Source organism: Cervus elaphus, chromosome 21 (assembly GCF_910594005.1).
Source record: "Cervus elaphus chromosome 21, mCerEla1.1, whole genome shotgun sequence".
Lineage (NCBI taxonomy): Eukaryota > Metazoa > Chordata > Mammalia > Artiodactyla > Cervidae > Cervus > Cervus elaphus.
The window spans coordinates 25,629,410-25,657,024 of record NC_057835.1 but is presented as its reverse complement, the minus strand read 5'-3'; the positions used below and the strand labels follow the sequence as shown (position 1 = coordinate 25,657,024).

The following is a 27,615-nucleotide window of genomic DNA, read 5'->3' as shown; positions in this document are numbered from 1 at the left end:
AGGTTGGTACCACATTTAGGGATAACATGAAGATGAGAAAGATAAGAGTATGTTTAGGTGGTGAATAGAGGAAACCAACAGACCCTGGAGCTACAGATTGCGCTGTGAGGGAGGAGTGGGCTGCAGGCCGTGTGGGGCTGGGGCCTGGACAGGAAGCACGGCCCACCTCTGCTGGAGGAGAGGGAGGTGGAAATGGCTGTAGGTTTAGTTCCATGTGGGGGTGTGGTGTTGGCAGCTGAGCGGCTCTCTGGCTGATGGTCTCTTTCTTCTCTGGCTGCTGAAACGAGGGAGGAAAGCAGGGCAGGAGGGTAGAGGTGACGGTAGTGGTGACAGCATGGGTGTGGCTCCGAGAGGGCAGAGAGAACGGGCAGAGCTGCCTGAGCGCCGCATGGTGGTGCACCGTCTCCAGCAGGGCCTGGATTGTGTCTGTGTGGGAGCAGAGGCGGTGACTCACTGGATTGATAGAAGGCTGATTACTCTCTTTAAAAATAAATCATTGAATAATTTTATACATGAGACTAATAGGATGATGTGAGAGAAAGCTAAGGAAGTGATATAGTTTCCTTTGTTCAGTTGAAGGCAGTCATTCAGTTGTCTGTCAGCATTGCCTTCACTGAAAATAATTTCTGTGCTGGTGTTGGACTGCCTAGAGTTGCATCACAGGAGAGAGTGTGGTTTTACAAGCAACATCTTTTATCTGCTTGTTTATATGTGAATGCTGAAGCTGTAACTAGCAACAAAGAAGCCATTTTTAAAAGGTGTCATGTATTGCAGTATAGAATGGTAAATGGACTCGGAAAAAGACAGCGAACTGAGAAATTTTTGTGTTGAGATTGTTGATAAGTGGAAGAGAAGAGTGTGCCCTAGGCTGCCTTTTTGTTCATTATTGGAGAAAGCCTGCCCAGACTCTGTCTCTAAACAAGAAAGAGGGAATTCTCCTTTCACAAAGTCCTACTTACCTGCTGACCTAATTGGAAAAATACATATATATTTTCTCCCATTATGGAAGATTGTTTTAGAACTGAAAATTCACCTTTTTTTGGGTCATTAGTTTTTGCTAACATTTTTGAGTTTTTAGGCAAATTATGTTAGTACTACTGGATATATTGTGCTTTCGGTAACTGTGTTCACTACTTTCTAGGTAAAACCTAAGATAACCTTTCCATGATGACTTTTGATTATTCTACCAAATACAGTTATATCATTGTGTTTCTGTGTTTGAGTGCCTGGAATTTCTTTAAAGTGTTAGTTTTTAACAAGCTTAGTTTAAATTGAAACATCGAGCTTCAGTAGCATCATGTGTGTTAGGTTTTGAGTATTTATGTGACGTCCACTGTCCTTCCTTTTTTCTTTTTGTCAGCATGCTCTTTGAGGCCAGAGTCTGAAATTTCCCCTTGTTCCTTCATTTCTTACAGATGTAAGCCTCATGGTAGTATTTAGGGAGAAGCCCAGGCCAGATGTCACCACCAGCTTTTCTAATATGGAGGTTCCTGCAACTTCTTGGGGATTATTTACTCATATTTATTTCAAGCTTCAGATTTAACCTCAGTTTCTCTAAGAAAGTGCCGCTGAACTGATAGTTTTAAAAAGTCATACTCTTTTTCACGTGTTTAATTAGGTTTGTATATGCTGTATAGTTTTTTTTTAAGTTCTTTTTTATTGAGTTTCTATGAAATGTTTTAACTCTGTGCTGTATGAACTACTTTACTTAATCCTAAGAGTACTCTTTCAGAGTGCTTAGCGGTATCATCCTTACTAAGGATGGAGAAATTGAGCATTAAAAAGGTTCAGCAGCCAGCTTCATATCATTCAGATATGGGCCCATCTCAGAGAATACACTTCTGTCTTTTTCATTCTATTGTTGATTTTGATATTTATATAATTATGAAGAGCAGTATTGTCTGTATTGTGCCTCTCTTCAGGGGTAAGTGAAACACTGCAGGATAATAAGCCATTTATCAAACCATATCAAAGACATAATTACTGTGTTCCTTGATTTCCCTGACTGGATATAGGCTTGAACCATGTAGGCTTAATTTCACAGAAGAAGTCAGCTTCATTTCTGAGAGTCAGAGAGGAAAGTGAAAAGGAGAACTGACTTTTGAGAAAATAATAGAGACCTTTGGGCATTATATTACCATCAGAAACCCTAGCAAACAAACTCCAGACTCTGGCATCTTTGCAACCTGGTGACCTGAGGTGCTTTCTCCCATGCAGAGTTCCCAGTATGTGCAGTGTGTGGCTGGGTGTCTGCAGCTGATGCTCCGAGTCAATGAGTACCGCTTCGCCTGGGTGGAGGCAGATGGGGTGAACTGGTGAGCCCTCACTTGTCATGTGGGATAACGTTTAAGAGCATCTCTCCTTGACATTGTCAAAGAAATTAATATGTTTAATCACTGAAATGAAGGTGTTTTTTAAAAGGATTTTTTTTCAAATGTCTTGTGTGATGTTTTTCCCCAGGAAACATGCTGGAGACTCAGGGCCCCCAGTTTTCACTGTTAGTATTTATGTATGTCAGGATGGTACTCTCCACCTTGCACGAAGCAATATTCCAGACTCCAGAGGGAAAGCAGGCCTTCAGCATAGACATAGCATCTTGTTTGTGTACACAGTTTAGTCCTGGTGGCTCAGCGGTAAATAGTCCTCCTGCCAATGCAGGAGACACAGGTTCGATCCCTGGGTTGGGAAGATCCCCTGGAGGAGGAAATGGCAACCCTCTTCAGTATTCTTGCCTGAAAAGTCCCACAGACAGAGGAGCTTAGTGAACTGCAGTCCATGGGGTCATAAAAGACACACAACTTAGCAACTAAATAACAACAACATCTTCTAGGCAAAGTTCTATTTCTGTGTAGGGGGCTGATCGCCAGTCATGTTCCCAGAGGCCAGCCAGGGGCCTGCTGTGCCGGCAACCTACTTCTTAGGACAGCTGTCTTATGTGTTAGCTCTCCTCTGCACAGAAACCTGAAGGTGACTACACAGACGGTGTTTCTGGTCTATTTATCTTTTTATAAGTGATGTGATATTTTGGGCAATGCAATAAGAAAAGATAGTTATTCATTTTACTATTATATCATCTTCTAGGTGATTCCATCGTCCAATTTTTTATAACTTTAGTCTTTACTGTTGTTTTTTTTTATCATACTTGAGAATAATGAGTGAATAATGATGAAATAAGATCTAGGATGGTGAAATAATGTGATTCTTCAAATTATAGTTAACAAACTCACAGTATATCTTAGGCTTGTAAATGGGTCCAGTAGACCTGTATTGTGATTGTAAAATATATTGAATTTTATCCTATTAAACAAAAAGTGAATTTTCTTTTTGTTCTTTGAAAGGCCTGTAAGAGAGAATAAAAGTCATGAAATAGCTGTTTCTAAAAATAGTTATAATTGCTCAAAAGATAAGCTCAAACACCTAGTTTGGTCTGGTGGACCGTAATGGCATACAGAGAGGCTAACCAGATGCTGCTCTTCTAGTTATTGCCACTCGTGTTTAGGAGGACGGTAACATCAAAGCCTTTGACTGTGTAGATCACAACAAACTGTGGAAAATTCTTCAAGAGATGGGAATACCAGACCACTTTACCTGCTTCCTGAGAAATCTGTTTGTAGGTCAGGGAGCAACAGTTAGAACTGGACATGGCACAACAGACTGGCCCCAAATTGGGAAAGGTGTACGTCAAGGCTGTATATTGTCACCCTGCTTATTTAACTTATATGCAGAGTACATCATGAGAAACACTGGGCTGGAGGAAGCACAAGCTGGAATCAAGATTGTTGGGAGAAATATCAATAACCTCAGGTATGCAGATGACACCACCCTTATGGCAGAAAGTGAAGAAGAACTAAAGAGCCTCTTGATGAAAGTGAAAGAGAAGAGTGAAAAAGTTGGCTTAAAGCTTAACATTCAGAAAACTAAGATTATGGCATCTGGTCCCATCACTTCATGGCAAATTGATGGGGAAATAGTGGAAACAGTGACAGACATAATTTTTGGGGGCTCCAAAATCACTGCAGATGTTGACTGCAGCCACGAAATTAAAATATGCTTGCTCCTTGGAAGAAAAACTATGACCAACCTAGACAGCATATTAAAAAGCAGAGATATTACTTTGCCAACAAAGGTCTGTCTAGTCAAAGCTATGGTTTGTCCAATAGTCATGTATGAATGTGAGAGTTGGACTATAAAGAAAGCTGAGCGCCAAAGAATTGATGCTTTTGAACTGTGGTGTTAGAGAAGATTCTTGAGAGGCCCTTGGACTGCAGGGAGATCCAACCAGTCCATCCTAAAGGAAATCAGTTCTGGGTGTTCATTGGAAGGACTGATGTTGAAGCTGAAACTCCAGTACTTTGGCCTCCTGATGGGAAGAACTACCTCATTTGAAAAGACCCTGATGCTGGGAAGGATTGAAGGCAGGAGGAGAACGGGATGACAGAAGATGAGATGGTTGGATGGCATCACTGACTCAATGGGCATGAGTTTGAGTAATCTCTGGGAGTTGGTGATGGACAGGGAAGGCTGGCATGCTGCAGTCCTTGGGGTCTCAAAGAGTCGGACACAACTGCGCAACTGAACTGAAGCAGTATTAACTATTCAGTTTAGCAACAATAAAGGGCATGAATACAGTCTAGAATATGTCATGTCCAACCTACACTCTTTGATATGGTAGTACCCACCAACAAGGTTGAAAGTGAAGTCGCTCAGTCATGTCCGACTGTTTGCAACCCCATGGACTGTAGCCTACCAGGCTCCATGGCATTCTCCAGGCAAGAATACTGGAGTGGGTTGCCATTTCCTTCTCCAGGGGATCTTCCCGACCCAGGGATCGAACCCAGGTCTCCCGCATTGCAGGCAGACGCTTTAACCTCTGAGCTACCAGGGAAGCCCACAGTTGTAATCAAATTAATACAGAGACTTTTAAGTTGAGAATAGGTATTACTAAAGGTAGTATATATTAACTTGCTGAGATTGGGACAGTTTAGAAAAGTCATTGAATTTTTCATTTTTTAAAGAAAGAAAACATGTAATTTCTACTCTGCCATTTCTTTTTTTTTTTTCTTTCTTTTTTACTCTGCCATTTCTTTTGTTTAGGATTGAAAGTTTTCTTTTTTTCCTTTTTGGTGCTCCTCAAATCACAAGCAGGGATCCTGGGAGGAGAAAAAATTGTGAGCATAGCCTGTTTGAGGAGAATGGAAGGGGACTGTGGTTTAAGAGCCCAGGACCTGTTTTCTCTGTGTAGTTTCCTTTTCGGTTACATGACTGGCACACACTGTTCTGAAAGTTTATGTGCCTGGATAAGACCAAGAATACACTCTTACATTACTGGAAAGTCTGGAGGTCAGCGCTGACGTTTTAACTGCTGGAGCTAAGGCGGGTGGGCTTCCGCTGAAGTAATTGCTCCCCCCTGCCCTATTCACCTGCCCTTTGTGAACATTTGTACTCTGACATTTGAAGTATTTTTAAAGTATATAGTAATATAAAGTAGCATATAAGTGAAAGGTAAGATTCAGAAGGAAATTGCGTGCTGAGTTGCAAGGGTCATGTCCTGAATGCCAGTCAAGCCCTCCTGCTGTTCGCTGTGTGACTGCGCACCCTGCAGCAAGCAGGCAGCGTCCTGAGACTCTGGCCATGTGGACTGGCCCTCTGAGAGCAGGGGTCTGGCTCGCTCCCTCCTGCAGGAAGAAAGGAGAGGACGTGATTCTGAGAGACTGGCCCACTGGGGCAGAAAGAGCAGTCAATTATTTCTACTTCCGGTCGCACTGTCCTATTACTAAATGTCATCTCCACCTGTGTTCCTTTCAGCATCATGGGCGTCCTGAGTAACAAGTGTGGCTTTCAGCTCCAGTATCAGATGATCTTTTCCGTATGGCTCCTGGCTTTCAGCCCGCAGATGTGTGAACACCTGAGGCGCTACAACATCATCCCTGTCCTGTCTGACATCCTGCAGGAGTCGGTCAAAGAGAAGGTGACGAGGATCATTCTCGCAGCGTTCCGTGTAAGCATTTGTGGGGAGTGTGTCCTGTGGGGGGTATGTCCTGTGGGGGGGTGTGTGTATGTGGTGTTCTGACGTGTGTCCTGTGGGGTGTGTGTATGTGGGGTGTGTCCTGTGGGGTGTGTGTGGTGTTCTGTAGTGTATGATGTGTGTGTGGTGTGTTCAGTGCAGTGTTTGTGTTTTCTGTGGGGGGTGTGTGTGTGTGGGATGTGTATGGTGTTCTGTAGAGTGTCATGTGTGTGTGGTGTGCGTGTGGTGTATTCATTGGGGGTGTGTGGTGTGTATGTGGTGTTCTGTGGTGTGTGTGTGGTGTGTTCTGGGGGGGGCTGTGTGATGTGTGAGTGTGTGAGGCATTTTTTGTGCAGCCTGAGGCCTTTCAGCAGGTGCAACTGTTGCTTGTTCTCCCAGTGGTCTTGGAGCTGTGGATTCTTGGTGAGCTTAGACTGAAATATCATAGATTGTATTTATGGCAGGAGAGGGGACGAGGGAGGAAGCTGTCTCTATGGATGATATGTGAGGATTGCAGACACTTGTTGGGAGTGTGACAGTGCTATATTCAGGTGGCCTTATTTTCCAGGAGGCTGTTTAAGGTTTTTTTTTTTTCTGTCCAGGCCCTTCTTTTAGAAAGGAGTTGTATTTCTGATCCTGGGTCTGCTGACCAACAGTCATTTCTAAGACAGTTTTAGAGATCTAGTTACTTTGAGCAGCGAAGTTGTCCTCTTAGGATGTTAGGATTTTGGCCTTGAGCTCAGTCAGCATCTTCCCTTAAACAGACCAGGAAGTTGAGGGTGCAGGGGACCATGCTGGACTCTGTAGAAGTCACAATGTTCAAAAAGTCACAGGAAGTGTACAGCCAGAGTGAGATTCTTTATTTTCTTTGGCCCTGATTTGGGAGCTCTCCAGATTGTCAATCAGCTTTTTATGGACATCTTAGAAGTAGGATAGTGTCGCTCTTTTCTAGTTTTCCTTTCCACGTGGTGTGTTAGCAAGAGTGTTGGCTCTGGAGTGGGCAGACCTGGAATGAGTCCCGGCATGGCTGGATGGGAGGGTGGTGTGAGCTCTCAGAGCTGATTCCTCCATCTGTAGAAGGTGTTGAGTGAAACTTAACTCACTTCAACATTGGGTAAGGATTCAATGAAGTAACAGACAAAGGGCCTGGCAATAGTAAATATACAGGAAATATTTCTTTTCCTCCTTTTCTGTCCATAAAAGCACAAAATAATAGCCATCTGCTTCTTTAACCCCCACCTGTATGAATTGCATTCTAGGTTAATGTGGCACCTAGGCAGAGGTCAAGGGCTATTCTGTTAGATTTAGAAGAGGCAGCACAAATGTTTTACTAATATTTAGCAGTATTTAACAATCTTATTTAAACTTTATTTGCAGATTCAATTTTTCTACCCACACACACTGCATGGAACTTACGTTAATTTCTGGGCTTCTGTTGTCCAATTTGAATTTCAGAGTATTTAAAATAGACCCAATCTATTGACAGGTATATTAGTTTTTTAGACTCTCCTTACTAAACTGGGACAATATAGTCATTGTATGATTAGACTGAAGACTGAATATCAGAAGAACATCCTTAGACATCCAAAACTTTGATGTACATAACTGAGTTAAAATCGAGCCATTAGTAAGGACATAGTAAAGCCATTTGATTTAAACCATCAAATAGGTGAAAAAAATGACAATGACATGTTCTTCTTTTCTTTATCATTCTCAAATTCCTGTAACCTTTAATAAAGATTTCACTGATGAGGTTGTTTGAGGATCATCTAATTATACTTTTTTCCCCACATCCCGAGGAAGAAAATTTTTATGCTGAAGACTTTAGGAAGCTTGCTGAGCTGCTGTGAGCTGAAGAAATCTAGCAGCTGTTTTTTTTGTTTTTTTTTTTTTCATTTGGCTGGGTGAAATTTTATTTTTGAAAATGTCAGTCTCACTTATTCATAGCAGGTGCTGAACTCCAGGTCTCCATAAATGTTATTCCATCGGTTAACTTGACGTGTCAGTCTTTTGTTTCTAAAATAAATTAGAATGTTTTGAGGCTGTGACTGAGAAAGACACTTCAGGCTGTATTTGTTGTTTAGGGCTCTTCATCTGTTGTGACTTTCTTTCTCTTTTTTGGCTCTGCTTAGTCCAGATCCTACCTAATATGTCACATAATAAGATAAATTGTATTTTATGACTGCATGAAAGCTTGTAAAGGCTCAGGAAGAAACCCCACCCAGTTGAATTTGGATTTATATTAGCTTATGTTAACTATGATGTTTAATTCACGCCCACACACGTATGCCACTCACAGACACAGACATGCACAGACTTGCATATTCTCTGCAGAGTTCACAATCATAACCCTTCAGAGAGGCCCTCCATTCTGTCTCATTGATCTGTGTATCTGTTTTATGCCAATGCCATCCTGTTTTGATCACTGTAGCCTTGTAATTTAGTTTGAAATCAGGAAGTGTGACCTCTCCAGCTTTCTTCTTCTTTCTCAAGATTGCTGTGGACATTTGGAGGCTTTTGTGTTTCCAACCAAATTTCAGGATTGTTTTTCTGTTTCTGTGAAGAACGTCATTAGAGTTCTGGTAGGGATGGATCTGACTGATTTTCAAACACTAAGCCAAAGCCTCTCTGCATTTATTTAGTATAATTGTTAGAAATGTGACATCCTTGCAGAAATAAAGATTAAAATTTTGGTACACTTGATTTAGAATTGTTATTGCAGGATTTGTGTGGGAGCGTGGGGGAGGGGATTAGACAGGCCTTCCTTGCCAACTTTGTCGAAGTGGCTTTCTTGAGAGCTTGTTTGTCCTTATTCCAGACCTGAGCATGGGTATGGTCTTTGCTTAGAAACATTGGTTAAATCAATGAACACTTTATCTTTAGAAATACTTAGATTCTTTTGCTGCTTTCATAAGTACTCCTAAAAAGAGAAAATTGCTTCTGATAATTGTTGAAGCAAGAAAGTTCTTTATTGCTGTCCTGTGTGCACTGATAGGTTGATGTGGGGAAGGAAAAGGTCACCGATTGGGAACTAGGGGATACTGAGAAAGCAGTCTTTCTTAGCATGCTATGGGCTTTGTGTGGCTGATGAACGGCGTGTTCATAGTGGTGCTCCCAGGAGCAGGGCTATGACCAAAGATGGGGACGGCCCCGTTGTAAATGTGTGCAGGGTTTTGAGGCTTGTCTGGGGCAATAATTTAAAATGTTCAGTGAGCCAGTAGAGAAAGAGGGAATCAGAAGGATGCTCCTGAGGTGGGACAGGTGCTCAGGAGAGAAGTCAGAGTTTGCAGCGCAGACATCCACTTAAGGTGATGGATGCCCTGAGAACAGGTGGAGGAGAGAGGGTGGGAAGGCAGGTGCAGACAGCATCACATAACAGGTTACATCATTTCTCATCGTGTCTCCGTCTAACCCAGAACTTCTTAGAGAAGTCAACTGAACGAGAAACTCACCAAGAGTATGCCCTGGCGATGATTCAGTGCAAAGTCCTGAAACAGCTGGAGAACTTGGAGCAGCAGAAGTATGACGACGAAGACATCAGTGAGGATATAAAGTTCCTCTTGGAGAAACTCGGTGAGAGTGTCCAGGACCTCAGGTGTGCTGTCCTCTTTGATTCTCACGGGCTGGCTATCCCGGGCTGTTGCCTGGCCTCCTATTTTAAGGAAGTCTCAATTTGTTACTAACTACGAACTCAGAAGATTGCGCTAAAACGTGGTGTCTTCTACTGAAAACCTGAGGGATGTGGAAACACTGGCTCATCACCATGGGGACAGTTGGTCAGAGCTGTGTGTGCTCTCTCCTCTTCTTGGGGGAGAACCAGAACCCACCACTCTCTGTTGTCTGAAATCCCAGCCACTGTTCTCCCTCAGGTTGTGGACGCCACCCTCGGAAAATCTGCCGGTTTAGAATAATTTTTTAAGCAGCAGTCATTTCATTTATGGAGGAGGTTTGCTCATATAGGGAAAGAGTATTTTTTTCATGCTTTTTTTTAAAGTTTCTGTTGCTTTATTGTTTATATTAGAAAATTATGCAAGTGAGGTACATGCAGTAAAAAGAAAAATCCTTCCCTTATTACAGTCCAGAAGGGACTCCAGGCCACTTCCCCATCTTCCTCACCTCTTCCCCCAACACTCTTGATTTCTAAACACCTTCTAGCCCCCACTCCCAACACACAAATGCAAATGGGCTCCACTTATTCTTCTGGTCTTGTTTCTTTTTTGTTTAGTAATAGCTTGACAATCTTCCCCATTAACCAGTGCATTCTTTGTTTTTAAAGTACTGACACATTCTGGAAAGAGAGTTATTTACTAAGAAGAGTTGGGGTTTGGGAGCTGGGGTTTGAATTATTGTCCATGTGTGGCCTTGAACAAGTTTCTTGACATTTTGAAGTCTCAGTTTTCCTTTTGGTAAAATAGTGATAGACGTTCTAATCTTACAGAATTTTCCGTAAGGTGTCCAGCACATGCCTTCAGTGTAATGTGTGCTCTGGGAATGTATTTACCGGATAACTCAGTGCAGTCCATGGTCTTCAGGCCCAAATGCCTTTGTCAAGGTGGGAGCTGTCACCTGCATCAGTGGTTTATACAGAGTTTTATGGAAGAAAGCCGAATGAGTTTTCTCTTTTTATAATTGCAAATATGAGTAAATTATTTGTAGTATAATAGGCCAGCCATGGGCTTGCAGTTTATATAAGTTCCATTTTATTATGTTTATTTTTAAAAATTATCATTAGTTCTTCTGTAATAATGATTTGAGATCCTTTTAAAAAAATAATTAAGATTAGTGATAATTTTCTAAATTATTTAATCCATGCTCGCCAATTTTTACTACTTACTGATTCTTCTGACTGAAAACCACAATCACAGAAAACTAACCCATCTGATCACATGGACCACACAACCTTGTCTAACTCAATGAAACTATGAGCCATATTGTGTAGGGCCACCCAAGACAGACGGGTCATGGTGGAGAGTTCTGACAAAATGTGGTCCACTGGAGAAGGGAATGGCAAACCACTTCAGTATTGTCTTGAGAACCCCATGAACAGTATGAAAAGGCAAAAAGCTAGGACACTGAAAGATGAACTCCCCAGGTCGGTAGGTGCCTAATATGCTACTGGAGATCAGTAGAGAAATAACTCCAAAAAGAATGAAGAGATGGAGCCAAAACAAAAACAACAATCCCATGGACAGGAACTGGTGGGCTATAGTCCATAGGATCTCAAAGGGTCATACACAACTGAAGCGACTTAGCACATAGGCATAGTGAATAATTTTTTAATTAAAATGCATTTCAGTTTGTTCCATGTACAGAGGTTTTGTTTCTATTATTAATCTCTAGTGGGCTAATTCAATTAGTGAATTATCTCTACATTGTTGATAATCATGGTTAAAAATATTGTCCTGAGGTATGTGTTTTTATTTTTCTAGTGCCATATCACAGTTTGACATTTAAAATATAATAGAATATACTACTTTATTTTATGTTAAAGTAACACACTGTTTACGTAAATGTATCCTACCATATTGAGTGGTCTGTTAAGTACAGTATTTTAGTGGTGTGGTAGAAATGATGCTAAATTATCAGATATTTTAGTGACATATATTCATGTGTATATTAGAATAAGGATTTTGGAAACAAGTGCTCCTTTTAACATCTCATGATGAGCATTCAAATTTGACAGTAACGTTGTATCTCAGTGTTCTAAATCAATTTCACGTGGCTTACTGAAGATTTAAGCTGTTTAAACTTTGTTCAGGGGTAATATATAAAGGATGCTCAGTCTCTATAGTTAAATCATTAATGAAGATGTTCTGCATTTTTTACATTTTGGAGTATCTCTCAGATTCTTACAAACTTTGAATTCTTTCAAATTTTTTATAGCTCATTTGATGAATACAGTTCAGAACTTAAGTCTGGAAGGTTGGAGTGGAGTCCTGTGCACAAATCTGAGAAATTTTGGAGAGAGAATGCTGCGAGGTTAAATGAAAAGAATTATGAGCTCTTGAAGTAAGTTTCACATTCAGTTAATTCCAGTTTACATGCGAAATAAACTCCGTCGTTCCACATACTCATGGACATATTTTTGTCCTCCTTTAAGTTTTTGGATAGTCCGTGGTTTTAGCGTATTTTTTCTTGCTTACTGATGTGGTTGAATACCTTTTCATGTGCTTCTTGGCCGTTTGGGTTACCCTTTTCCCAGGGGAATGCCTGTTCAGGTTTTGTTGGTGTTCACTTGTCTCCCCCGCTCTGTAAGGATCCTGTCAGTGCTCTGGACACGCTCTGTCACACGGGAGCGCTTCACTGCCCTGACGCCCCCCCGCGCGCCACCTGCGTTCTCCCTCCCACTCTCCCCCTGATACTGTGGGACTTGTGGGCAGTGGACATTATGAATCTGAAAGTGACCTATTATGTGTGTTTAAAAGGTCTGAAGGCTGCTAACTTATGTTCAATAAATGATGTGCAATGTACTGTTTGTAATAGTGAAACTTGGAGAAAATACGGTTATATTTATAAATGTACATTTTTGAGAAAGTATCACCATTATACGTGTGTTTTCTTGTGCTCTAGAAAAGGATTAGAAATCAGTCTCTCTTTGAATTAAATTTATTTCAGAATTTTGACCAAACTTCTGGAGGTGTCCGACGATCCCCAAGTCTTAGCTGTTGCCGCCCATGACGTTGGGGAGTATGTGCGCCATTACCCTCGAGGCAAGCGGTAAGGGAAGAACCTGGTTACCTCGTGTGCCCTGAGATGGTCAGCAAGGGTCCTAACTCGTACACTCCTGTAAAGTAGTCATTTAGCTGGGAGCTGATGGAGTAAGTGGAATCAAGGTGACCATAATGCTGGAAATCATGGTAAATGATAAACCTAATTAAAAATGGGTGGTATAAGAATAGAAGCACATGTGTGGAACACAACTGTGCCTTAGCCAATAGAGATCTCTCTAGAAATTTCACGTTCAGGATTTTCTTTGGTCTGTATGATGTAATTTAAAAGCCATTTCATGAGTACTGGTAATTTTTCGATTATTACTGTTACTTGTTATAACATTGAATTGTTACTGAACTGAGTAGGATGAATGAATGTGATGGAAGAAGCTCTTTTGGGGGGAAAATGATCACATCAGCTTCCTATTCTGCAGTCCCCACATTAGCACCACAAACGGGGGTTCGTTGTCTTCAGTGACAGGAAGAAATTTGCTAAATTCAGCAACTGAGTTACTATAATGTAGTTGGTAAAGGACTGAACTGATGTGTTAGGTAAGGTGCTGTTTTAATCCATAGTACCTGGCATGGAACAAGCACTCATAAAGACTGGATATAATTATACTACACATTTCTTTTTTCTCAATACGGTACATTAAAAAAAAATGTTCTAAAAATAACATACAAGAATGTCTCTAGGTGAAGCCTCTCTGTCACCCCGACCCGTGTCTCCCCTCTAGGTTCTCTTGCCCCACCGGCAGCCTCGCTGCACTAAGGCGTCCCAGCCACTGACTGTGTGGTGGTGTTGGCCACCAGGCACCCACACTGCTGGGCTAGACTTGAGACACCCACTGGCTCTTGGCAGGGCCCTGTCCTGGCAGACAATCAGGGACCCTTCTTCCTTTCGTGATGCAATTACCATTTGCACTTCGCTTTTGTGTCTGTAGTGACTGGATTTTTCAGGGTGTTGCGGGGGGGCAGTGACAGCGGTGTGATTGTCAGTCCTCTTGGTGCTTTTGTCAAGAGGAATCTCTCATCTCTTTCACGGCCCACCAGGTCATGATGGCATACTCCATCATTACAGGAAAGGGCAGATATCTTAACAAACCTTGTCTTTCTCAGGAAATTAACATGGCTTCATGAGGTGTTTTTTAACCTTGTGTTCCCTGCTGCCTGCTTCTGAGCCTGTATCTGGCTCCCAGAATGGCAGCTGCTGGGCTTAATATTGATCTGATATTATTTCAGCCATTAGGTGGTATGCAGTACACTAATTTTTAAGCAAGCCACAAATGCTGGTAATAAAGAACTTAATACTCAACTGCCTGGAACACTGTAATATAGATTACCCTAGCAGTCCAGATTGATCATATTTGCCCAGACTAGGAAATGAGGATAACAATTGGACTTATCATTAGGAATTCAAGAGAAAATGTATGAATACTTCAAATCTGTGATTTGGGAGAAATGATATTTTAAAAAGATGTGTGTTGTTTACTTAGCAGTATGGTAACTTCTCTTTGTGAAACTCCTGGGCGGTTGGGGGTTGGGGCTCTGTCTGTGTGACCAGCAACAGGCATTGGAAAGTCACTGCCGCTTCTGTCCCACAGGGTCATTGAACAGCTGGGTGGGAAGCAGCTGGTGATGAACCACATGCACCACGAGGACCAGCAGGTGCGCTACAACGCCCTCCTGGCCGTACAGAAGCTCATGGTGCACAACTGGTAGGTGCCCCCCGACCCCCGAGTTTCCATCCACATGTTCTTATGGAAACACTTCCTGAGTGCTGGTTTTGAAAAGCAGTGATTTAGATTAATACCTAGAGTTAGATTTTAGCCATTCAGAGCAGTGATGTGATAGTTTAGAAAACAACTGCATTAATGTTCTCAAAAAATGCACATGCAAAGTACTTTGTTGTTCAGTCGATGTCTGTTGAGTTGGTGATGCCATCCAACCGTCTCATCCTCTGTGAGGTTCAGTAGGGTTGCTGAAGTATAATTCTTGTCTTGTTAATAAAAATTTCATTTGAATAGTTATTTCTCTTGAAAAGTTTATTGTTCAGTTTAGCATTTTTATTTTTTAACTGTGCATTTATGATGTGAAAAAAAAGCTGAGTATGGCATAGGATGGCTAAGAGTGTTCCCTTTGGCAGTGGAGAAAATTTTTTGGTCGAGAATTTTATTGTTCAAATGATCATGCATTCAAGATGAAACATTTAAAATTTAAAACTTGGCCTTGAATTTAGGAATTTGATTTAGTCTCACAGTAAATTTTTTGACGTATGATTACAAAAGGAAAAGTAAATTTTTTTATGGCCAATAACTGGTCTATTTGCTCTTTATCATTGACTAGCCAATTAGAGAATATCCTTTCTCCCCCTTTTCTCTAGTTATGTGCCAAAATATTTTAGCTTTAGTGTTTTAATTATGATAAATCCTCTTTAGTGGAGAAACTTAGCTTTAGCATTTTCCTGTACTTTCTTTATTAAAAGAATTTTCATATGAAGATTAGAATCCAGTTAGAAAGAATTCTAACTGTGGATTAGAATCCACAGTTGATTAAACTGTAGCATTTGTAGTGACAGACACATTTCTATGGCACTTTGTGCCAGAGGATGTAAACTGCTCCAGTAATAGCAAGTTATTCAACATCAAATTGGTGTGAGACCAAATAGAATGCCATTTGGAAGGAAAACCTTTGGCAGCATTATTTTCCAAATGTAAAAGGATTTTGAATCAGTATCTTTATGCAGGTAACCAAGCTGGTAAAGCCTACTGCTCTACTTTCCTAAAATAGAGGCTTTTTAACTAAACCATGGTACTGGTGTTCAGAAGATGTTTCACACCAAATAAAACCTGAAAACGTAATTGATTTGGTTTCCTCTGAGCATTTAGTTTGTCTTGGTTTAATTAAAACAAATTTTTAGAAATGGTGTATTTTAGTACAAAACAGTGACAGAAAATAATTAAAATACAGCTATGGGTCAAAGTAGAATACGAGTCTATCTGAGTGGCGGCAGCAGCAGCGTTTCCTGACAGTATCGAGCATGTTTTCTCTGTTACCGCTTTGCTCTGAGGCCCAGTTTCCAGATTTCCAGCACTCTCCTGGTTTACTTTTTGACTTTTCTACCATAAATGATTTTTACGTTTTTGGTGTTTCATTATTCCCAAGATTTCTGTTGATTAGACTAAGTTATAATTGTGGATATAGTGAAGTTAGCATTTCTTTTTTACTGAGGAGAATGACTTTTTGGTTTTAAGTCTAAAATTACATTTTGAGTATAAACTGGAAACTTAGGAAATCATGGACCTGGATTGTCTCTGGGTCTCGATTTGGATTCTGCTCTGAGGGTTCAGTTCACTTTTCTTGGTGATGCAGAGATGGATTTATCCCTGGTTTATGGAACATGGAGTGTAGAGTTTTACATTATCATGTGAAAATATTGCTCACTTCTTTGTCAGGAGTTTATGACTGATTTCTGGATTATTTCTGTGACTTGCAGGATGTAGAGTAGCCAGCGTTTCCCCCTCCACTGGACACCTGTGTGTATGAATAATGGGTTACATGTAGCCCCAACTGATGTGGGTGGAGTATGGGGGGCAGAATGGATGGAGGGGGCAGAAGGCACACACTGGGGTCCCTGCAGCTCAGGGAGCCTCGAACGGGCCAGTCCCACCCATGGCCCTGCTGAGTGGATGTGCAGGCTCTGGCCTTCCCGTCCCCACATGCAGTTCCTGGTATGTCCCTCGTTCTTTTGAACAAGACTGGATTTTTATATTCTTGAATTTGGCAAAATAGATATAAACAATGACAACTTAGTCTAGAGAACTTTTGTATAGACTCTCAGCTCTGCATTATAATCTAACATCATAAAATGTCATCGTTTCTCTCCTACAGAATGATTTTAAATGTAATCAGCCTCTAATTCAGAAGCAGCCATATGTGCATATGGACAGCTCAGGACTTCAGGAAAGAAACACTGAATTTTGTAGGTAGAGGATCTTGTGTAGAACTTTCTCTTTGTTTCTAGATTCTTTTCCAACCTATTTTCAAGCAGAATAATAAGTTAAGAGCATTAGACTCTCTAGTTCTTTTATGTGTAGGTAAATAATATAACTGAGAGACCTCACAAAGCCAAGGGTGTGAGTGATGCTGCTTTTATCCTTCAATCTTTACATCTGACTGGGGTATTTTAGTTATTCTGTAAGTACCTAGCCATAAATGCAGTGATTAAAAGAATTACATATGAACAGAATTGAAGGGAAAAACACCTTAGTAAGTTTTAATTTTTAGCCTTAATAATCATGTTACTATAACATTCCATATAATTTTAAATAAACGTATGACATTTCCGAGTTTAACATTTTCCAAAATCAATTTAGAAAATTGTGGGCTGCCTGGAGTTTTCCACATTATTCTTATGACATTTTTAGTGGAGGAATTCTCAGGTAAGACTGTTGTTGCATTCTAAATATAATTCAAGTAAAAGGAGTCTACAATAAGCCCTGAATGTGGACTTTGCTCCTGTTCTGTCTTCTTAAGAGTGCTTGTAACAGCACATGACGTGTTGCATAACTAAATTTGTTTGTGCTGTGGTCATTTAGAGGCGTGTTCTGCGTTGTGCTGATTGCTTTTGGTTATAAGTACTTGATCCGAAATTGGCATTTAAAGTGAAAAGGAGGGACTTCTGGTTCTGGTTATACAGGTATGGAGCTTGAAGTCTCCACTCCATCTGAACAAGTAAACAGCTGAACAGACTGAAAAGTCAAGCAACCCATGTTGAACCCACAGGAGAAGGCAGGATACACTTTGCAACTGAGACTGAGGAGGCACATGAATGCAGACTTGCTGCTCAGAGGAGCAGGACTCAGACGAGGGGACAGTGAGGGACCAGCGCCTGGAGGAGGCTGGACTATGGCCGGTGAATCGCAGGAGGTGCAGTATACACTAGTCTAGGGGATCTAGATGGGGGGTTGGGGGGTGGGCCAATACAGTGAGAATTCTCTCCAGAAGCCAGACCAGTGTACCACAGTAAATATCTAAGAAGAACTCCCATGGCCTTGTGTCAGAAAGGGGAGAGGAACCATTCTGAAACAGCCCAGAGCTCTTGTTCTTAACCAGGCCTGTACTCAGTGGAGAGTCATTAACCCAGCCTGCTGGGGTGTCATCAGAGTCTGACTGACCTGGGGAAGGAAAATGACCAGCTCCAGCGGCGCTGACCATCCTGTCCCACCCAGAAGGGTAGAAAAACCCTAAGGGACACTCATGAAGGTCACAATCTCAGGGTCCAGGTTCAGTGACAACTGAGACCAGATCATAGGACTCAAAAAGCTTCCTTTCACCCTGCCTCACCACCATGTTATTTAACATTTATTTATAACAGTTTCTTTTACCCAGCACACCAAATCCAACTATCAAGAAAATACTACAAAGCATACCAAAAAGAAAAAAAGACAAAGTAAGTATCAGAACAAGCCATGGCGAGAATGTTGGGAGATCAGGCTGGAAACTTTAAACAACCATGATTAACATACGTAGGACTCTAATGGATGAAGTAGACAGCATGCAAGAACAGATGAACAAGTTAAACAGAGAGATAGAAATCCTAAGAAAGGACCAAAAAGAAATGTCAGAAGTCAAAAATCCTGTAGCAGAAGTGAAAAATGCCTTTGATGGACTTATTAGTAGACTGGATATGGCTGTCTACAGAAAACACCAGGCCTACTTGGGTTCACTGTTGAATTCTACCAACCATTTGAGGAAGAAATGTTAGATCAATTCTTTGCAATCTTTTTAAGAGGTTAGAAGCAGACAGAATACTTCCTAACTCATTTTGTGAGGCCAGCATCACCTAATACCAAAACCAGACAAAGACACGAGAAAACCATAGACCAGAATCTCTTATGAACATAGATACAAAAATCCTCAACGAAATAGTAACACACTGAATCCAACAACATATAAAAAGAATCATACACCAAAACCAAGTGAAATTTATTCCAGATATGCAAGGCTGGTTAGGCATTTGAGAATCATTTAATATAATCCATCACATCAACAAAAAGAAGAAGAAAAATCACATGATTTTAACCATCAGTTCAGTTCAGTTGCTCAGTTGTGTCTAACTCTTTGCGACCCCATGGACTGCAGCATGCCAGGCTTCCCTGTCTATCACCAACTCCTGGAGTTTGCACCAACTCCTGGATTATAACTATAGATGCAGAAAAAGCATCTGACAAAATAAAACACCTGTTCCAGTAAACTAGGAATAGAGTTCTTTCTCAATATGATAAAGAATATCTATTTTTAAAAAACCCTTTAGCTAACATCATACTTAATGCTGAATAACTGGAATCTTTCCCACAAAGATAAGGTATAAAACATAGGGGTCTCCTTTCACAACTTCTTTGTACTGGAAGTTCTAGCCAAAGCATTAAGACAAGAAAAAATAAATGGTATCCAGATTGAAAAGGAAGACTTGAAACAGTCTTTGCTCCTGGATGACATGATCATCCATGTAGAAAATCCTAGAGGCTTGACAAAAAAAGAGTCTTCTTGGAACTAATAAGCAATTATAGCAAAGCTGCAGGAAATAAGGTTAGTACACAAAAGTCAGTCACTTTCCTATGTAGCAGCAAGGGACAGGCAGAATTTGACTTGAAGACTTACTATAAGACTACAGTAATCAAGATAATATGGTATTGGTAAAAGAGTAGACAAACAGATCAATGGAACAGAATAGAAAGCCCAGAAATAGGGCCCCTTAAATGTAATCAGCTGATCTCTGCCAGAGGAGTGAAGGCAATGCAGTGAAATAAAAGTAGTCTTTTCAACAGATTGCGATGGAACAACTGCCCATCCACATGCCAAAAAAAAAAAAAAAAGGACCTGGACACAGACCTTACAACCTTTACAAAAGCTAACTCAAAATGGATCATGGACCAAATATAAAAATTCCTAGAAGATAATGTAGACAATCCAGGTGACCTTGGACATGGTGATGCCTTTTTAGATACACCACCAAAGACCTGATTCATGAAAGAAATAATTGAGAAGTTGGACTTGGTTAAAATTAAAAAGTTCTGCTCTGTGAAAGACAATGTCAGCAGAATAAAACAAACCACAGACTGGGAGAAAATGTTTGCAAAAGGCATATTTGATAAAGGAATGTTATCTGAAATACACAAAGAACTTTTGTTTTTTTTATTCGTTTGTCCATGCCATGAGGCTTGTGGGATCTTAGTTCCTCAACCAGGGATTGAATTTGGGCCCCTGGCAGTGAAAGCGCAAAGTCCTAAACACTGAACCACTGGGAATTCCCTACAAAGAACTTCGGAAACTCAACAATAAGAAAACAACTTGAGTAAAAAATGAGCCAAAGACTTCAGCAAACACCTCACCAAAGAAGATATACTGATGGTAAGATTAAGAAAAGATGCTCCACATCTTATGTCATCAGGGGAATGCAGATTAAAACAAAAGCTAAATAACACCACACACCGATTAGATTGGCTGAAATCTGGAACAGTGACAGCACCAAATGCTGGTGAGGGTATGGAGCAGCAGGAATCCTCATTCATTGCTGGTGGGGATGCTACATGGTGCAGCTGCTTTGGAAGACAGTTGGTATTTTCTTACAAAACTGAACATATTCTTACCCCAGCAGTTGTGTGCCTTGATAATAACCCACAGGGTTTGAAAACTCACATCCTCACAAAAATCCAGCACATGGATGTTCGTAGCAGACATTTTGGAAGCTACCAAGATGTCTTTCCTTGAGTGAATGGATGAACAGACTGTCATGTGTCCAAACAGTGGACTGTTATTGAGTGTTAAAAAGGAATGAGCCATTAAGTCATGGAAAGGCACTGAGAAATTCTAAAGGCATGTGATTTAAGTGAAAGAGGGCTTCCCAGGTGGCTCAGTGGTAAAGAGTCCGCCTGCAGTGCAGGAGACCCAGGTTCAATCCCTGTGTTGGGGAGATCATCTCCCCTGGAGAAAGAAATGGCAACCCACTCCAGTATTCTTGAAGTGGGAGAATCCTGTGAACAGAGGAGCCTGGCAGGCTACAGTCCCTGGGGTTGCAAGAGTCAGACATGACTTAGCAACTAAACAACTGAAAGACGCCAATCTGAAAAGGCTACATACTCTATAATTCCAATATACGGTATCTAGAAAAAGCAGAACTGTGGAGACAGTGAAAAGATCAATTGTGAGAATCAGGGAAAGGATGAACAGGCAGAACACAGAGGAATTTTAGGACACTGAAAATACTGTGTGAAATTGTCGTTGTACATTTGTCCAAGCATTTGTTACCAACCATGAACCGACACTGACACATCTTAATCACTCAGGGTCCTAGCGCACCTGGGGGCTGTACAAATGTGATGGTGTGCAAATGTGATGGTGTACAAATGTGATGGTGTGCAAATGTGAGCTAGGTGAGCTGAGACTGGGTGATTAAGATGTGTCAGTGTCGGTTCATGCTTGGTAACAAGTATACCCTCTGATGTGGGACGTTCATGGTGGGGGAGGCTCCATGTGTGTGGGGACTAGGTATATCTGGGAAATCTCTGTGTTTTCCTCTCAATGTTTTTGTGAACCTAAAACTGCTCTAAAAAGAAAATCTCTAAAAAAAGGAAAAGGGGCATTTGCTGTCATACCTAATGCTTTGAGTGGCCCAATGCATGGCACATCATAACCGTGTGTGAGAAAAATGATGAAGTGCTTAAGACTGCTGCTTTGTGGGTCACAGAGGGTAGAGGTGATGGGTAAGGAGGGCCTGGACTGGTCTGAACATAAACTGGAGTTGAAGAAACTCTGGATTTGGCTAATGATATTTAGATTTTGTAGCTAGTTTATTAAGGTTTGATTGCTTGAATTCCTGTGGGAAAGATATCTTTGTTATTGTGAATTTTGCCCAAGTTGCTTTCTTAATAGACTGTAATACAACTGCCTTTAAAACTTACGTTTTTGTTTCTTAGGACCAGAATTCATGTAAATAGATTCTACTTTTAGAATCACTGATTGTTTTGTTTTTTTTAATTCTGTGGATCACCTCTTCAGGGATACTGCTAATTTATTTAGTCTTTGAAATTTAAATGCTATTAGAAAATGAAATAGCTAGTGGTGATGAAAATATATTTGAGAAAATAGGTTGAGGACTCAAGCTGTGATGTTCTTAAATTGTTTATTCTCACATCTACGCAATAACATGTCTTCAGCCACCAGGGGCTGGAATAATGTTCCATGAAGCAGTGCTATTTAGGGATGAAGACTCTGAGGTTTAAAATCAGACAGACTTGGGTTTATATACCCTACATGCTGCTAAGCAGCCTCACTTTACAGCATGTCATTTAATGTGCTAAACTCCAGCTCCTCATCTGAAAAACGGACTCCGCTGTAGCTTCTGTGGGCGTTACTGGAAGAGTAGAGATGAGGATGCACATCCGGCAGGCAGTGCTCAGCTCCGGAAGAGGCAGATGTTGGAGATGGCACAGGTGACCTTGGTCGCTGCTTTTCCCAGGCTGGGACTTTAAAGTGCTGTGAAAACAGTTTCTCTGCTGGCTCAGATGGTTAAGAATCTGCCTGCAGTGCAGGAGACCCAGGTTTGATCCCTGGATTGGGAAGATCCCCTGGAGAAGGAAATGGTAACCCACTCCAGTATTCTTGCCTGGGAAGTCCCATGAACAGAGCAACCTGGCGGGCTACAGTCCATGGAGTCACAAAGAGTTGGACACGACTGAGCGGCTCACACACACACACACACACACACACACACACTTAAGTTTGCAGTTTAAATGTGTTCCTGTCAATTAGATACAGATGAGGGAGAGCACTAAGATTTTTCACATGGTTCATAAAACATAATTTGCTTTGTGTATAATACTCAAAAGCATCATAAAAGCTGGACGAATAACTCCAGCTGAGTAAACTGTAGTGAATTTGCATGAAAGAAAACAGAACTATATATAACATATTTGAAATTTGTTTTTTCTCTTTACTAAGTAGAAGTCTGTACTGGAAAACTATATTTTCAAAAATGAATTGTTTTTATACATTCAAAAAAGAATATTTCCTTTATGATTTATACCTAATTGTTTTCCAAAACAGAATTGGTAAAGATTAAGAGAAATAAAATTATGACTCTGTTGTAGTTTTAGTCATTATTATGATAAACTCATGGAAAGATGTGGGATGGAGAATTCTAGGTTCATTATCATTTTAGTTATGAAAATGTACATACTAAAATGAAGACTAGAGAAAATAGTTCAAAAATGATAGTAAAAGTAAATTTCCTACTGACTTTCTTGGCAGCCAAGGCAAAAAGGAAAATAAGTGAGACCATAGTTTTCACAGATTAATATGTTTGTCAGGAGACAGTTCGTTCATTCTTTTCCTGGCACTAAATTACATAGCTGAAGTTACCATGCTTTTAAATCATATAGTCATAGGTATACCTATGGCTGATTCATGCTGATGTTTGGAAGAAACCAGTATAATACTGTAAAGCAGTTACCCTTCAATTAAAAATAAAAAAATTTAAAAAATTATTTAGTCAGTGTCTTCAACTATAGTTCTAAAGAATGAATAAAAATGTTTGAATATTTAAACAACCCTAAGTACCTGATGCTGGGAGGGATTGGGGGCAGGAGGAGAAGGGGACGACAGAGGATGAGATGGCTGGGTGGCATCACCGACTCGATGGACATGAGTTTGAGTAAATTCCGGGAGTTGGTGATAGACAGGGAGGCCTGGCGTGCTGCGATTCATGGGGTCGCAAAGAGTCGGACACGACTGAGCGACTGAACTGAACTGAAGTACAGTGAGGGTTTGGCCCTCAATCGTAATACAGTGCAGGCCTCATGTTGTTCTTGGAGTTAGTGTAAGCATAGGCCAGGTCGGTACTTCCCGGTGCCCTGGGGCTGGCGTCACCCTCAGACCATCTTTCAGGTTTCAGCTCTCTCAGGGGGTGCTCACAGCAACTGGGAAGCTGTTTGTCAGGATCATGGATGCTGAGATGTAGATCTTTTATACCCCTGACAAGAGAATGAAATCGGTGTTTCTTAACCACATACGAGCTCTCTCTCAGCATTCAACATGATGTCTTGTGTGGGCTGTTTCTTACCTGGATTTTTTAAAAGGGAAATATGTCTTCACACTCCCCATTTTTTCAGTTTTCAGAAGTGCTGACATCTCAAGAGATGTTAAGATTTTGGAAAAAGAAAAAAATTGTCCTCTGCCTTTCTAAGTTCTTCTAGATGGTCTAAGAATTTGACATGAGCCAGATTAACAGGAGAAAGTCAGAGTTAATCACATATGCACAGGGGCCTGTCCTAGGAGGCTTCCATGGCATCTGAGAGGAGGAGGAGAAGGGGTGGACATTGACGACTTCAGCAGACAGGAGGCAGTTCACACGGAGACAGACAAGCAGGTGCTTGGAGAACAGATGTTTGTGGGGACTTGCCGGGATGGTGGGACACAGAGAGGACTCTGTTTTCCAGGCCCCATCCAGCTCCCCACACCTGGCCTGTGCTTTTTGTAGATCTCCTAGGATAGTGCTCTTCTGGGCCAGGCCCTTCATCTGAGGTCTGTAGGCAGGTAAGGGGCAGGTGAAAAGACTTCATGAACTGTTTCTTAAAAATAATCATCATGTTGAAGAGACATTCTGTGGGGTGGCAGATTTTGTTTCCCTACAGAGTTATGGATGACATTAGAGAAGGAAGTACTACACATCTCAAATTTTGCTTTTTGGGCTGTAGAAATAACGGTTTAATGTCCAGCTCCTGTGGATTGCTGGTACATATCAGATGCCCTTTGAGTGAACTGTGAGTTGAATTGGTATATTAATCTTCATGTGTAGAGAGACTGACTCAGTACTCAGATAACTCACTTAGATAGCTCTGTAAAGTCCTGTTAGAGATGTGTTTTCATCCCCTGAAGTGAAGTCGATAGTCGCTCTTCCTTTTGCCTGACAGTGAAGTGAAGTGAGGTCACTCAGTCGTGTCTGACTGTTTGCAACCCCATGGATGGTAGCCTACCAGGCTCTTGGTTCATGGGATTTTCCGGCAAGAATACTGGACTGGGCTGCCATTTCCTTCTCCAGGGTATCTTCCCAACCCAGGGATCGAACCCAGGTCTCCTGCATTGCAGACAGACGCTTTACTGTCTGAGCCAATAATGTAGCCTTAACCCAAAGGCATGGTAGCTCAGCTGGTAAAGAATACACTGGCAATGCAGGAGACCCAGGTTTGATTCCTGGGTCAGGAAGATTCTGAAGGTATAGGCTACCCACCCCAGTATTCTTGGGCTTCCCTTGTGGCTCAGCTGGTAAAGAATCTGCCTGCGATGCAGGAGACCTGGGTTCAATCCCTGGGTCGGGAAAATCCCCTGGAGAAGGAGATGGCGACCCAGTATCCTTTCCTAGAGAGTCCCATGGACAGAGGAGCCTGGCAGGCAGTGGGGTCGCAAGAGTCAGATACAACTTAGCGACTAAACCACCACCACCACTCACTCCAGTATTCTGGCCGGGAGAGTTCCAGCTACTGTGTAGTCCATGGGGTCGCACAGAGTTGGGCATGACTGAGCGACATTTCCTTACTCATTATTATTGTTGTTGTTGTTATCATCTACTGTAAAGGTGGAACAGTGTCTGCTCTCTGCAATCTCTTTTATTGGAGGCCGGGCAGCCTCTCAATAGAGAGAGGAACGGGCCTGTGCCTGGCAATTCACCTGCCCGCTCTGCCCTGAGCAGGTGGCCACAGCTTTCCCTCCCCTGTGGGTGGAGATGAGACACCCGCTCCCAGGTGCTGCGGAGGGGAGAGGAGGACATGCAGGCACGCCCGTGCCCAGGTCCCCACGGTGGCCTGTAAGTCACTGTGGGTGAGGCGACCTTTGTGTGTTCCCAGCCGCAGGCCCCTGGTGTCAGGACTGCCGTGTGCCTGGCGGCACACAGGACTCGCAGGCAGCTCAGGTGTGCTCAGGAGTGTTAGAATTGACCACACTGGGTGTCAGGACAGCAGATCACCACGCTTTCCAGGCCGAGCCCAGGGAGTCGATTTTTCTCCAGAGCTTTGTCAGCTGGGTCCCCGACATGTAGGGCAGGCTCTTGTGCCTCCATTCAGTATTGGACGGTGTTTGTTCCAGGACTCAGCGTGGCTTCAGATCCCCGGGCACTCGAGCCCTTCACAGACGATCCTCCGTGTCCGTGGATCGTCTGGGAGGAGTGTTCTTCTGCTGCTGCTGGTTGAATCTGCAGACAAGGATGCTGCAGGGGTGGAGGGCAGACTGTGTATCTGAGGTCTGGGCTTTCTACAGTAAGCATTGTATTTCCCAGCCCCCTTCTACCTAAACCTCACAGACCTATGCAGCCACAAACGCTCTCTGGTTGGAATCTTCCTCAGGGCGCTAGCATTGACTGTGACCATAAACTCTTTTATTTTCTAATAAAATTTGTAGACTTCTGTTTTGACCTTTACATAAATTAAAACTTAGCTGTTGGTTGAAGAAAAGATGCCTATTGTCTATGTTAGGGTGGTTATTCTCACTAATACAATAATAGATGATGTGCTTCATATGATACCTAGAGTGAGTCAGTGCTAAGAACTTTCCTACTGGGATAAAAAGATAAACCCACAAGCCACTGTCACGCCACAGGAAGTTCAGTCAGGCTCGTGTGTTTAAACCACAGCCTCCTCCGAGCCCCGTGGAGTTCTGTCCCCTCACTTGTGCTAGTTCCCAGAGCGCATGCTCTTCCTGTCTGGGTTCTGTGTTGTTTGACAGGGGTCTTCAAGCCGGGATGGCTTTGGGCTGAGACTGTCATGGGAGAGGGTGAACAGTGCAGGGGCCAAGACTCACCCCATCCCAGGGTTCTGTGCCTGTGGATCCTGGGGGCCCCCAAAGGCCACTTGACGGAGGTGCTAAGACCAGGAGAGGTGGAGCGGTGGCTGACGGCTGGAAACGCTGACCCCCATGGCCACTGAGCCGCCTTCACACCCATCCCTCAGCCAGCCCCCCCGTGAACACCAAGAGCTCTCCACCAAGTGGTCAGCTGGAGTGTGAACCTGATCTCTGAACTTAGGCAAGATCAGTTTTCTGTGGCTCAGTTTTTAGATGTTAAAGTGAGCAGAGATGACTGTATATTATGCTTCAGTTTTGAAAAGGACTCTTTACTGATTCAGTTCTAACCTCCCTTGCTGTCCTTCCTGTGTTTCAGGGAATATCTAGGTAAACAACTCCAGTCTGAACAGCCGCAGACTGCAGCCGCCCGGAGCTGAACGGGCTCTCAGGGCTTCCCTTGGATCTCCAGCGGTCCCCTCACCTGGGGTAGAAGACCTGGAGTGGGTCTCAGTAACTGCGGTCAAGAACAAACCATTCCTCATTTTATGTGTCATTTTCTTCTGTTGTGTAGCTTTCCCCAATGCTGATTTCCCATTAAGTTGTCTTAAAGTAGGTGCTTTCTGTATCTAAGGAAAATATTGCTGTTACATATACTGCTCGTAATTTGTGTATTTATTGTTCTCTGGAATGAATATAGGATTATTAAAGCATTCTCACTCCAAATGCATCTTTTCTCTTTCCTTGTTCCTGACTTGAACTGTAACAAAAATACCTTTTGTCCCACCCAAATTGGGAGAATTGTATTTTCAGAGTGGTGAATGGTAAATAAATGTTTTGAATTCATATGTATTTTTGTCTTCCATCCATCCGCCTGCCCATCCACACATGCACATTGCAGCAGTCTTCTGCTAGTATTGAGAAAACCTTAAAATGTTAAATGAGCTCTTAACATGATGCTGTCATCTAAGAGACTTTCTTATGAAACGCAGTGAGGAATTTTAGCTTTAGGTTATTTTCACTGATTTCTTATTTACTCTTGGATTTTAGTACTTCAAGTCTATTTTCTTT

General features: G+C 42.0%; 1 protein-coding gene across 2 annotated transcripts in view; it reads left to right on the top strand.

Annotated features, from left to right (window-relative positions):
- Positions 1 to 27,390, top strand: part of ATP6V1H (ATPase H+ transporting V1 subunit H) — a 43,703-nt gene extending 16,313 nt beyond the window's left edge. For both annotated transcript variants that reach the window (XM_043880024.1, XM_043880023.1), the window contains 7 exons: positions 2,218 to 2,315; positions 5,806 to 5,998; positions 9,421 to 9,599; positions 11,888 to 12,013; positions 12,620 to 12,721; positions 14,319 to 14,432; positions 26,924 to 27,390. In XM_043880024.1, the coding sequence (XP_043735959.1) occupies positions 2,218 to 2,315; positions 5,806 to 5,998; positions 9,421 to 9,599; positions 11,888 to 12,013; positions 12,620 to 12,721; positions 14,319 to 14,432; positions 26,924 to 26,984 (873 nt within the window). In that variant the 3' untranslated portion in view covers positions 26,985 to 27,390. The remainder of the gene's footprint in view (positions 1 to 2,217; positions 2,316 to 5,805; positions 5,999 to 9,420; positions 9,600 to 11,887; positions 12,014 to 12,619; positions 12,722 to 14,318; positions 14,433 to 26,923) is intronic.
- Positions 27,391 to 27,615: the final 225 nt, after the last annotated feature.